This window comes from Nicotiana tabacum, chromosome 4 (genome assembly GCF_000715075.1).
Source record: "Nicotiana tabacum cultivar K326 chromosome 4, ASM71507v2, whole genome shotgun sequence".
Classification (NCBI taxonomy): Eukaryota; Viridiplantae; Streptophyta; class Magnoliopsida; order Solanales; family Solanaceae; genus Nicotiana; species Nicotiana tabacum.
Genome location: NC_134083.1, coordinates 98092649 through 98106897, shown reverse-complemented (window position 1 = coordinate 98106897; position 14249 = coordinate 98092649). Strand labels below are relative to the sequence as shown.

Genomic DNA, 14249 nt, shown 5'->3' with positions numbered 1-14249 from the left:
GTTGGGCAGGAGGTTTGCCTTCACGATCGCGGGTGTGGTGCCACGTTGGCGTAGGCTTAGCCGGTGCAGTGGTCGCATTCGCGGGGTGCCTTCGCGATCGCGGGTGTGGTGCCACGTTCGTGTAGGCGTAGCCGGTGCAGTGGTCGCGTTCGCGAAGGAGAGTCTTTAGCTGGGCAACTTTTGGCCTTCGTGATCGCGATGCATAGGCCTCGGCAGACTACTTAAATGGAAATTTCGGGACTTTTACCCACTTTATCATACTTTGAGCCCTAGACTTCGAGATTGGGAGATTTTGAAAAGCAAATTCACTACATCTTTGGAGGTAAGCAATTTACATTTGGATTTGACTTTATATTATGATATTCCATGGATTTTTACACTTAAAAGCTTGGATTTTAAAGAAATTTGTTGGTTTTTGGCAAAACTTTTGCAAAGTGAATAATTGAGATTTGAACCCCGATTTGGGATCGATTTTAGATGAAACTTGTATATTTGAATTTCATGTATCAGAATGAGCGTTCAGAATTTATGAGTTTTGTCGGAATTTCGGAAGGCGAGCTCGTATTGACTTTGTCTATTTGATTAAAGATTTAAAATGTATTATTTGGGTTCGATTTATATGCCTTTCTTTGATGTTATTGGGTTGTATTTGACTATATTTGAGTCATTTGGAGTTGGATTTTTGAGGATTTGGCATTTTTGGTGATATTTAGGCTACCGGGTGGAGGTAAATCTCTTGGCTAATCTTTTTAAGAGGGATACCCCTAGGATTTGACTTGTTTTCTGTGTGTTTAAGCTATTGGGGTGGTGTATATATGTGGTAGCGAGCGTATATGCATTTACCGAGTTTATAACATGACCGAGGTAAAATTGAAATATTGTATGCCTCGTTTTGCATATGTACTCATTTGATTCATGATTTATTTGATTTATGTGACTACGTTTGCTTTCCTATTCATGTTAAAAATCATGCATAGGTTTATGATCAATTACGAAGGCATGATAAATTATCCTTGATATGTTGAATTGCTTATATTGTCCTTAGTCCCATAAAGATTTCATGAGCACATATCTGTATGGTTTTTATTAAGTCCTTGTGTACCTTTTATCTTTAATTCTTTAGCATATGCATACATGTTGAATAAGGATACTTGATTTGGACTGAGAATTTTTTCATGAAAGATAAACCGTGCGGATGAGATACCGTTATGGCACACAGGAAATGATGATTGGATATTGATTTACGAGTGTTGCTATTATGTTCCTCTTTGCGCTTGGATGTGGATCTATCTCTCCGGAGTCATGTGATTACCCATGTTACCTTGGGTCATGTGTGCATGGTCGGTACATGAATTTTTGTCACGACCCAAATTTTCCTCCGTAGGATGTCGTGACGGCACCTAGTCTCTAAGACTAGGTGAGCCTAATACTTACTGAATTAATGGAAGAATGTGACCAACAACTAAAAAATTTAAAATAGCACCTTATTACACAACTTACAATTCCTAAAATCGGTAGTACAAGTCATAAGCTCTACTGAGTTTGCTACAAAAAACCCTAAATACAATTGTTTCGAAATAGAGATAAAACAGTGCAAGTACAATAACAGAAAGTGACTCTGAGGCCTGTGAACGCAGCAGTAGGTTTACCTTGAGTCTCCACAGCAAGATCCGTATAGCTAGCTAGTGATCGACTGACTCCGAATTACCTGGATATGCACAAAAATATGCAGAAGTGTAGTATGAGTGCACCACAACGGTACCCAGTAAATATCAAGACTAACCTCAGTGAAGTAGTAATGAGGAACAGTCAAGACACCTACTGGACTAGATACCTGAACAAGTATATGTATAGAACTAACAGAGTATGATATCTCTACAGAACTACGCATAATGACAAAAATGATACGGTGCTTGCAATAGGAAATAGAAGCAACAATTTACAGCGGGACACCGCCAATAATAACACAGTAGAGTAAGTTGGTCACAGTTTAGATCAGGTGAAAAACAAATAAAAGAAAGACAAGTAGCAACTTGATAAGAATAACCGCTTTCGCACCAGGTTTATTCAATAATCCCCACGAGGTACCAAACCTCAAAACTCACACAATTCACGGGTCCCAAATCATGAACCCTAATCACTTGACATCTTTTTCCCTCATTATAACGGATAACTGCACGGACGACTCACATGCCAATAAATCCAATCTCACATATAAGACAAGTAGACGGAGTTCGTACAAATGATCGGTAGTATCAGTGTTCATCTTCTTAAACCGATAGGGTGACAAAGTACGTGTATGTTTGTGCAAGTGTTCTATCACAGTTCGGACCAACGAATAAGAGTAGAGAAATATGAATGGAACATAAGGAACGATCCCCACAATTTGCACAAAGTAAAACTCACACAAGTTAGGCACGCCACTACACAAATATCAACAACAACAATAACAACAACAACAACAACAACAACAACAACAACAACAACAACAACAACAACAACAACAACAACAACAACAACAACAACAACAATGCCCCCAGGCCATATCAAGTCATCACAAATCAATCCCCGATATAACCCACTTTGTCTCGCCACATGGCAATAATAAAGTAAATACCTGCCTTGTCTCGTCGCACGCACATAATAATATTCCCACCTTGTCTCGCCACATGCGCATACCCACATATATAGCCCGCCTTGTCATATCGCATATGCATATATCAATAGTAATGACTGCACGCCAGAAATCTCGTGCAAACACCCGAACAAAACCTTCCAACAATATCATGTGCCAAACACACAACATCACAATAGAATGACTTTCACAACATGTGCCCATATTCCACAATATTTCATCTAAATAGTGTCAATACCACAACCGCGCATAGCCCTCGGCTCAACAAACTGAGTACAAAAGCAACAACAACAACAATAGCACGAGAATACAACAAGTAAATCAACTCAAGAGCTTTGGATCACAAAGAAGCGGTAGAACGAGCTCACAAAGAATAAACACGATAGGCAATACTAGCTCATAATAATGGCTCAACAGGAGAGAAATAATATGTGATAAATTATTCTAAATAAGGATGAGGCAACTACGATAAATAATAACTAAACTTCATTTAGGGTTAATCATTTATGAAAAGATGCAACAAATTCAATTAAGGATAAGCAACGGAAAGGATAGCATGGCAATCGAAGAGGCAACAACTTCAGTTAAGGGACACAATAGTTAAATAGGCAATAAAGGTTGAACATGAAGCAATTAATTTCAAATAATACACGTAGAGTGAAACTAGTAAATGGGGAACTTAACATAATAAAACAACTTCATATCTAATGAACATAAGGACCTAAGAGCCCTAAAAGATCAACTTTCCACAAATAAGCCCGAGCACGTACTCGTCACCTCGCATACACAAACTTCACATGACACAATTAGCATCAAAGACTCAATACCTAAGGGGTAATTCCCCCATACAAAGTTAGGCAAGATACTTACCTCAAACCACACTCAATCAATCAATTAGTAGGCCTTTTCCCTCAATTTCCAACTCCGAACGACTTGAATCTAGCCAAAATAATTGCATACTATAATTATAGCTATAGGAAACTAATTTAAATAATGAAATAATGATCTTAGCTAAGAATTAAAAAATCGCTCCAAAAAGTCGACCAGACCCGCATCTCAAAACCCGACTAAAATTATAAAAACTGAATACTCATTCGACATTGATTTCAACCATACCAAAATTATCAATTTTCGACCTCAATTAGTCCTTCAAATTACCCTCCTAACCTCCAAATCCAAATTTGGACGCACGCCTAAGTCTGAAATCACCATACGAGACTATTGGAACTATAAAAATTCCATTCTGGAGTCATCTACCCAAAAGTCAAATTCCGGTCAACTTTTATCGCTTAAGCTTCTAAAACACGAATCCTTCTTCTACATCAATCCCGAATCATCCGAAGTCCGAACTCGACTACACACGCATGTCATAACACATAATACGGAGTTGCTCGAGACCTTAAGCCACTTAACGGAATGCTAATACTCAAAACGACCGGTCGGGTCGTTACAATTTTGTACCGGATTGATACATGAATTTTGTATCAGGTGATTACCCATGTTACCTTGGGCCATCTGTGCATGGTCGGTACATGAATTTTGTACCGGATTGATACATGAATTTTGTATTAGGTTATGTTGATACATGAATTGTGTATCGGGGTACATGGATCTTGTACTGGTTTGAGCATACATTCAAATTATTGACTTATTTAGAAGTATTCATTTAATTGTTAATTGTTACTTGACATCCTTATATGCTAGTTAGGAGTCCCGGCTCCATTAATTGAGCATGTTATCTTTAATTTCTATATCTGAGCAGCGTTAAGTTATTTTTATACTAGAAAAGAATGTTTATTAAACATATTGTATTTTTAAAATTATGCATTCATATTTATAATTTAGTGCAATTTTAATAAATTTTTATATATAAATTTATACTCCGCGTCAAAAATACTTATTCAAACGAACCCGTATCCGAGTTGCATCTACTTTGGTCTCAAGGACATTTAAGGAAAATTAAATATGCATACATTGGTAATATGCTAACCTGCTACCTGAGCGTAGTAGGTTAGCGAAACTCTTTACTTAACTTTATGTTTAGTCATAGTTGTTGCATTGCATAGAGCAGTTGTGGAATTTTAGAAGTGTTCAAGTAAATTAAAAAACAAAATATCTTAATTTAACACAGAACGTGTTAATTAGCGACCTCGACGTCCTAATTTCAGGGGATCCTAGAAAAGAACCTCAAAATTTGAAAATTAAGGAAATAAAAGAGAAAACACTCAAACTCAACCCCTAAATTTATAATAATGGCTCCTCCTACAAGGCAGACGGTGTAAACTTTGAATGTAATAGTGAAAGCCCTGCAATTTTTTAATGCATGAGCCTGAAATGCTGAATATTTTATGTTGCATATTAAACACTAAATGCAAAGTCTTTAATTTCAAACAATAAACACCTACACCCCAAATATAAACTTGGTTTCCCAAAGATTTAGGAGAAAAATGTAACAATCAAGATTTTAACCTTGACCTCACGAATATGGGGCATTGTTTTTCTAGTTGTTCTGTAGTTTGTATGTTACTTTTTACTTTTCTATTTGGTAAGGAGCTAGACTTAAATTGAGGATTTTAAAAACTAAAAGGATTAAACAAATCTTGACATCTTATGTTTGGATCGAATGTCGTTTATTTTTAGGAAATTGAATAAAACAGAACACTCGAGAGATTGTATTATACTCCCATTATACACCAAAAAGCCAAAAGATAAAGACACCTATATTTCAGTCCATGTATATTGCTATTTTGCGCTTAAAAAAGAGAAAAAAAAAACTTGCCTTTTTCTTTCCACAAAAAAAATCACCAAATGCCGGTCCTTAATTGTCTTGGGCAAAGTCCACCTCATATTAAAGATGAGGAAAACACAGTCATATCTGTGAGGCCAAAACACAAAGAAAGGAGAGGTGATAACATCTTCTGCACGTGACATCTCCTTTTATGTAAATCAATGTTAAGTGACAACTACTGAGCACTCTCCTACAGAAACATGCTACCTTATAAAAGAGGTTTCCTTTTCCAGATTTTCTTCCATGGCTTGAGACTAGCCATCCTTTGCTTATGGCCAGAGTTCACAGGTAATTTCCCTTTTTTCAGCCGTGTCCAGATAGATTTAGCGAGTCTATCATTTAGTAGACTTCGAAAGCTTCCCAGATAATGTCACCAAGCATTATAACTACGTTCTGTAGTTAAGTCTGTGCGAAGTGAATAAACTTTTACTTGCAAAGCTCTTAATAAATAATGTCACAGCAAACATTTCAGCATGTTAATACTGGATACAATTCACCTCCATGGAAACAAACGGTTAAGACAACACAAAAGATCAGAATTCATAAGAATCGGCTGGAGAAGGACCCGCAGTAACCATTGACGCATAGGATGGGAAATCTGAAATTATATCTCAGCATAGACAATCTAAACACGTATTTTCCTTGCAAAAACATGCAATAAGCTAATTTTATAATCATGAACTTGAACTATGTTAGTACAAGTCCAAGCATGCCAAAATAATAAACCACAAATCACAATTCAAGTGCAGAATGATGACAACTTTTGCAAATACTACCCCATAAAAGGAACAGTATCATCACAGTTTGATCTACATATATTTATACCTTTCAGCTTCATTTCCAAAAAAGTAGAGGAAATGAGGTGATAACAGCTGAGAGATACAAGGGAAATATCCCACACACAGATCGCCTGGTATAGAAAAGGAATAAGGTAAAAGGATTCAATAAGACACGCCGGTGTAATTAATTGAGGGAGCCATAAAGATTATGAACATGGGTTTCAGTAGTGCACCAAAGAAAAGAAAGGAGAGACCTACTCATTCAATCAATACTACTAGTAATGAACATATATAATTCAACACAACGGTTAGATTCCATAGAGGTATTGATTATCTCAACATATTATACAATTACACCATACAGTTTTCTAGGCCATCAAATAAAATTATGCTAGTAAATAAAGTACAACTAGAAATGCATGAAAGTTGAAACACTCAAGAGAATGATTTAACTCTTATAATGAGAGCATTGGAGAATCAATGTTGCCTATTTTAATTTGATTATTCATCCACTTAACAATTTACAACAGCAGACGCTACTTGCAAGAAGACAAAGCCACAATATGAACAAGGATTTGAATTATATATCCTTACATAGAGTTAGAGGAATAAGCCTACAACAGGACTGTCTTTACCTTTTGCTTTCCAGAAATAACAGTGTGGCACAGGGAGGCGAACAGAATCTTCAGGTGAACCTCCATTTTCTGTGGAGGTGCAACCTCTACTTCTTGAATTAACCATGGGTTCCTGGCTCCCATGCAACCACAGCTGCAGCATGTAATTCAAGTTCACCCAAGATTTACTCAACCTAGTAAATGAAAATGGAAAACAATGAAACCAAGTGTCAATGTAAAACTGATTCAGAAAAAGAGAGTCAAACCCATGTGCTCAAAATCATTTTCCAAAAGCCAAGCATGCAAATATCATAGATTTCTACCATGTAGAATGACAATGACCAACTCCCTCCATTCAAAAAAGAGTTATGATTTGGTCAACAACATACTCAATGTAGTCCCATAAGTGGGGTCTGGATAGGGTAGTGTGTATGCAAACCTTACCCCTACCTTGTGAAGGTAGAGAGGCTATTTCCGATAGATCCTCGCCTCAAGAAAAGCATAATCATAGCAGTTTAGAAAAGGAAATATAGCAGAGAAGAATCCATGTAAAGAGAAGCAGTAACCATAGCTAGAAAATAAGACAACCAAAGCAAAAAAATAGCACGTAGTATTAGAAATCTAAGAATAGGAAATCTGAGAATACACTAGTACTTCAAGTATAGAAAAGCAATACAAGTATGAAAAGGAATTACGCATGACTGCTTACTTCCTCACTACCCTAATCATCGACCTCCACCCCCTCCTATCAAGGGTCATGTCCTCGGCAAGCTGAAGATATGCCATACCCTGCCTAATCACCTCTCCCCAATAACTAATCCACCTTCTGAGAATGAAAATTAAAGAAAAGACATTAAAGAGTTAAGTATTTCTTTTAATAAGCTACATTAAAGAATTATAAAAATTACACCTCTTAATATAAGTTATAAACCGCACAATTTAAGAATCAAGCTTGCCAAAAACAATAAAGAAATCGAGATAAGAGAAAAGTATTCCATGTCGGAAATAGTTGCAAATGACCAGTCAAACTTAACCAATTTCTTACATACGATCATGATCAGGATAATTTAAGAAAATACAGAAAAATGAGAATAAAGAATTCGTATAATAATAAGCTAACCAAGAAGAGGCAGAACATAGATCAATTTTACAAAAGTCTAGGACAAAGAATTCACTTTTGCAAGAAATGACCTGACCAGCAGTATTGCTAAACATGAGGCATTCCTCTTTCCTCTGTATTTGTATGTGATTGATTGGCTTTTTGGCTTTAGATGATCATCGATGCACGTATCTGCATATACCCAGTGAGTAAGAGAGTGGAATGTGGAAACCACACAGCCATGAAGGTGAAGAAAAATACTTTAGTAACACAGATTGCACAATGTAGATAGTAAAGTGAAAATAACAAAAATAAAGACCAGGGACCTGAAGCAGAGGATAAACAGAAAATCAAACCTTGGGAGGTGTAACATAGGTGCCGTTTGTGGAGGCTGAGGAGAGGCGAGGCAATGTCAGCAGCAACTGCAATGGAAGTTGAAGGTGACAGCAAACTGGAAGGCTGAGAGGATCTAAGTTGAAAGCTGAGACAACTGAAAATTTTCTTTGACAGTTTTTTTTGGTTAAAACCATATAATGCACACTCCTACCCTTTCTTCCATAGACAAAACAGCTAGAGAGATGCATTCAACCTTGGCATGGGACAAAAGAATTAGATAAAGAATTGCTAGCTTTTTGTATGTCACTACAATAGAAAACTAAGTATTTGGTCCTAAGATCTCGAGATAAAGATTTCCTGTCCGTCTTCTGGAGCTGCTTTACAACTTCAATGAAAACTCCAAAGTCCGGCTTGAGACCCTTGTCAATCATTTCATTAAGAATGTTTTGAGCAGTCATAAGGTCTCCTTTCTTCTGATGAAGCCTCACCAGCAAGCTGTATAGTACATTGCCACAGTGGTTATATTTGGCGCTCATGCCAATCACATACTTATATGCTTTCTCACGCTCACCCGCCTCAAGCAAAACCTTAAGATAGGCAGCATGAGTAGTAGAACGAGGTTCCACATTCTCATTTACCATCAACTTCAAAAATTCGGAGGCAATGTCAACCTGACCACGGCTAGATGAATGATATACTAGAGTTTCATAAGTTATTGCATCTGGATTGAGACCCTTATTTCTCATTTCTTCGAGCACAATAGACACATCTTCCATCTTATCATTCTTACACAATGTGCCAAGCAGGTAGTTATATGAATTGGTGTTAGGAGAACAACCAAGTTCAAACATCTCGTTGATAATAGCTCGCGCTTCTTCAATGTGGCCTGCCTTACACCTTTTACGGATCAAAATATTGTAGTGAGAAGCTGTTCTTTCAGTGATCTCTATTACAAATGTTGCCATTTCGAACATGTCCAAGCAACAGAACATCTCGATTAATCCATAAACACCAGAACCACGACAGGATCCTCCAACCTCATTTAGCATATCAACCACTTTCCTTGTAGAATTCATCAATGAATCCTTACTCGATCCACATAGAGTTAAGAACCCAAAAGCCTTGTCAGTTAAACAAATTTCTTCTGTCTTAAACTCTACCAACAAAGAGAACATTGTTTTATAGTCATCTAACCATCCACAATTACATATAATCAGACTATTGACATAAGCACTGCGATAAAATTCAGGATACGAGTCTCGAAGCCAATTAAAGAACTTTAATCCAGATATTCTTTGTTCTTTCAAAAGCTCAAAAATCTCAATGATGAGCTTTAATGATAGTTTTGGAGCCACCAATCTTAACCTGTGCATCAAGTCTTCCCCACCACCCTTGAGAATCTCAATTATTTCCAAAGTTTCTTCTGAATACACACTTACCGAAGGCTTACTAAGTCTACTCTTTTCAATTGTCAATTCATCAGTACAAGAACCTGCCACATTCTCAAACTTTTCATTATCACGAAAAACATAGTTGAGTCGGAAGGTTGTACACGAACACCTCTAATGAGGGATCCACAATTATGGCCTAAACAAATGAAAAAACAACAAGAAGCTAAGCACCTTCATCTCGAATACTGCATACATATGTGCACTGATCTCAAAGATTCATTTCTACAAATTGGGTATTAATTAACTTGGCAACTTGGATAATATCCATGTGGGATACTATAAAAGAAGGTTTTTTGAATAAGGGCTGGATCAAGATTCCATTTAGAAGGAGATCCAGTGGAATTAGAAAAAGAAAACCGTTAGGTGGTTCTAAATGAAACAGCACTCTTCTACTACTAAACAAAATTGGAAGCGACTGAGAAGGGATAATGAGAATTGAATGTGACTGGAGAATACACCTTGAACGAAAGAGGTTATGAGAAGAGTTTAGACTTATAGCTAATGAGAAGCTGAGGCAGAAAAGTTTGGGACTTGAGTAATCTCAGGAAGGTTAGAACCTTTTACTCAAAAATCTTTCTTTTATTCCTTCATCCTACTGCTGCTAGGAGAAGCTTGAATAGCCACAGTGGAGATAAACACGGGGTTAGTCACACAAAAACTGCAGAACGTATTATTTTCAGTTAGACAATAAGGTTTGAGCCAATAGCATTACTCTTTGAAATTTAGCCCTCTTTGCAGCTACAATTTGACTTCACATGTACTGTTGTTTCGACTATGAAAGGCCAGATCATGCAGAATGATATCTTTTTTTCTGTTTTGTTTTAGCTAATGGTTTAGAAGATCATGCCGAATGATATCGAGTTTAACTTACCCATAAATATGCTTTCTCAAACTCTTTAACTTAGGGACAAGAAATCTTCTTGGTTAAGCTAAACAGAATACATAATAATAGCGTGTTAAGAACGTAATAGGCCAGCAGCCTACTTTGGTAACACTTTCCAGCCTTCTCTTTTTTTTTATCAAGAACACATTTAAGCATTCAAAATAACCAGACAGCAAATTTGCAGCTACAGATAACAGTGTTTATTTCCCCACTATCTTTACACTCCGAACTTATTTTCAGAAAGCATGACAATGTAGTTCTAATAATACGCTACTCAATAGATAAGAAGAGTGTAAGACCTTAAGCAAAATAAACATAAGCCCTACAAACAACACATAAAGCATGCATTTTTACAGTGTTTTGAGATGAAATCTAGAGTTCTCACTGAAAAAGTCTGTACCTTTTCCCTCTTGACCGCCACCAAGTTTTATAGACCAAAACCCACCATCAAGAAACTGTCTTTCTGTTCCCTCAACACTTGCTGAATCTTCATTGAACACTGATTCATCCGTTTCAGAAGAGAGCTTCCAAGTATATAAAGGGTCTGAAACTTTGCCATTGTTGTTGTTGTTACCTGTGGAGAAGAAAAAGGAGTTCCTAGGAAAGAAATTAGGCTTGGGAATGGAAAATGAGGATTTAGGGGGAAAGGGTTTAGGGTTTAAGAAGTGGGTTTTGGAGGAAACTAGGGTTAGCAATAGGAGGTGTGAAGATTTTGAGATGAAGCGATAGAGCATTGCAGACTACAGAGGAAAGAGAAAGAGGAATAGAGGGAGGGGTAAAAGTGGATTAAGAAGAACAAGCTCTCCCCTTTTTTTCCCAGGTCACGAAAAGATCACTTGTCTCAAAGATTTTAGGAACATTCGCTAAGCACAAGTGATAGTTTAATATCATGAAGATTGAAGAGCTTAGAATTACACGGTTTGACATATTTATCTGGTCAAATAATTATTTGGTCAGTATAAAATTGGGTGTAATTTAATGGTGCTTATTGGACGGATCGAACGAATAATTACGCTTAACGGTTCGGCTTATCGGTTATCGGATTATAAATGTAGTAATCCGCTAGCCATCCAATAACAACGATGCGGATTGGTATCGGATTAACGACTATCGGGCGGTTTATCGGCTAAATCAAATAAAAAAAATTTTGAAGAATCATAAATCAATGCTAAACAGTTTCAAATCAATACCAAATTTTTAATATCATATAAGATATAACAGTATTTTTAAATTTTGAAGAGTCTTCTTCCAAGTTCCAATCTAGTTCATATACTCATACATGTATGAAATCAAACTTTGAGTAACATTCGTTCTTCACAAGAAATTCAGATGGTAAAACCAAAAATCCAGAAAATCACACTTTAATTTGTTAGATGCATGCAAAAAAGACATAAAACCAGACACTCCAGCTATTACGGATAACGGACAATTCAACAAATTACTTTCAATAGTACTTTATATACATAGGGGTAAAAGTGTAGATATAAAAATTCTTAACGGGTTAACGGTTTACCCGATAAGAAAATTATGTAATCCGCCCCCAAACCGTTAAGCCGTTAATTATAAAATCTCAATCCGTTCACCATCTATTACCCCGATAATCCGATATCAATAAGCCAATAAGCCATCGATTCGGTTCGGTTAACAGTTTCGGTTCGGTTTTGAACAGTCCTAGTCTCAAGGGGAGGTAAGAATTTATGATAATTGCACTGTGTAATTACAATGTTGCTTTTAAATTACTTTCCTTTTTGTTTTTATTTTAATTTATTTTCTTTATAACTTTTTATTTTTATTATTATAATTTTTTTACTTTTTAATTTCTTTTGAAATTTTAAAATATTTTTTTTGTACATTATTTATCTTTTATTTCTCTACCTTTACTTCTTGTGATTCCATGTCATTGATTATATTTTATTTCTTATTTATTTTATTATTCTAGTTTTTGAAACTACACCTACTAATATTAGAAATAATGAGTCATTAATAAACTTGGCAGAACATGGTTATAGACTTATTATGTTTCTTAATGTTTAGTTGTAGTGAAACTTACTATTATTATGTTGGAATTTGACATATGTTAGACTTTTTTTTTTGAATTTTAAAACCGTATTATATTCATGGTTCCAATTTACTTGTTTTAGTAGTATTGGCTCACATTGCATGTTGCTCACATTGCATAGATTTACTTGTCAAACATTTGAATATGACATTTGTTATAAAATAAAAGCAACTTAGTAAAACATGAACAAGACATGTTGTTATGAAATAAAAGCAATTTAGTAAAACATGAACAAGAAATGGAGATAGAGAGAAGGAAAAGATTTTCTTCTTCAATTGTGTGTATTTTCCTATCTATTACAAGGCCTTTATATAGGCATGATATTTATTATATTAACTTTTAAGTTTTGATAATTACCTCATTTAAAATTTAATTTAACTGTGTAATTACACTTGTGCAACCAAACAGTAAACTTGTAATTACACTATGACAAACAAACAGGTCATCGTAATTATAATATTATGTAATTACTAGGCTGTATAATTTCTACCCTAGTGATTACACCAATTCCAATTACCTGGTGGCTTTTCAAACAGACTCGAATTCCTAATCAATAAATTAGGTTGTAGAAAGAAAAAAAGCGTACTCCATACGGTAGTCAATATTTTAAAAAAAAGTATCGAATATCAATACTCAATGATTATAGGCCAAATACCTAAGCGACCCCTTAAAGTTGTCTCCAGTTTCTATTTTAATACTTTAACTAAGCTCAATACATATTGAACACTTTAGCTTCAATAAAAATGTACCTATTGAGCGCATATGCTGACATGACATAGTGTCTATAATTACACGCTCTTTTGAGAGCGTGGAAAAAAAAAGTAAAGGAAATACTCCTTAATTTTAATTTTTTTTTTCTCTTCTCTCCTTAATCTTATTTTTTTTGCCACCATCATCTCTAGCACAACTCCACCATAGCCATGGCCTTTGACACAAAATTTCATCCCTACCGGTCCATCACTGCCAAACCGCCTAAACTCAGAAGCCTCTCCATTTTTTAAAAATCTTACTCCAATGTAGTAATATTCCAATCTAAGTTTAATCACAGTTTTGAACTCTAACTTCGTGGGGTCAACCATAGACTATTACTGTCTATCTCAATTTTGAGATTTAGGGAATAAATTTGGAGTTCTAATTTCATTTGAGTTAGAATTTGTTGGTTGAGACCGTTTGCTGCATGAGAATTAATTTGAGGAGAAAATTTGACCTCCATTAAAGGAGTTTCAAGCTTGAATTAAAAGAAAAAGGATATGAAAACTTTGACTAGAAATCAATTGGGTGTTATAGATTCTTGTTGGAAATATTTTTGAAAATCCGAATCTAATGTTTGAGTGCATTTTAAGCTGGTTTGAATTGGGTTTTGGTTCAAATTTTTCGGAGCCTTCATTGCGAGAAAGACGACTTGGCTTCCTTGAATTCATACCTATTTTTTGAATTTAATTACTTATTTATATTCGAATTTACAAATATGCTTATTTCAATTGGTTGTTGTTTGCTCAGATTAGTGATTGTGTGTGGTTCTACTTGTTATTTGGAGAAGACGAGGAAGGGGTTCAGCGAGGAACTGCAGTAGCTAGGGAATCAGGTCGGTGAGGAATTGGGGAT

General features: G+C 35.7%; 1 protein-coding gene across 11 annotated transcripts; it reads right to left on the bottom strand.

The window, feature by feature from the left end:
• Positions 1 to 5248: 5248 nt before the first annotated feature.
• Positions 5249 to 11483, bottom strand: LOC107790835 (uncharacterized). 11 transcript variants are annotated; one of them, XM_075252247.1, is made up of 6 exons: positions 10986 to 11483; positions 8272 to 9743; positions 8013 to 8107; positions 7526 to 7642; positions 5631 to 7010; positions 5249 to 5510 (listed from the first exon to the last, which is right to left on the bottom strand). In XM_075252247.1, the coding sequence occupies exons 1-2, from the start codon at positions 11317 to 11319 to the stop codon at positions 8500 to 8502; spliced, it is 1578 nt and encodes a 525-aa protein (XP_075108348.1). In that variant the 5' UTR covers positions 11320 to 11483; the 3' UTR covers positions 5249 to 5510; positions 5631 to 7010; positions 7526 to 7642; positions 8013 to 8107; positions 8272 to 8499. The 11 variants fall into 11 exon arrangements, with proteins under 11 accessions (XP_075108348.1, XP_075108351.1, XP_075108346.1 ...); XM_075252250.1 differs by having other exon boundaries at positions 5249 to 6064; positions 6838 to 7010; XM_075252245.1 differs by having other exon boundaries at positions 5249 to 5828; positions 6838 to 7010.
• Positions 11484 to 14249: the final 2766 nt, after the last annotated feature.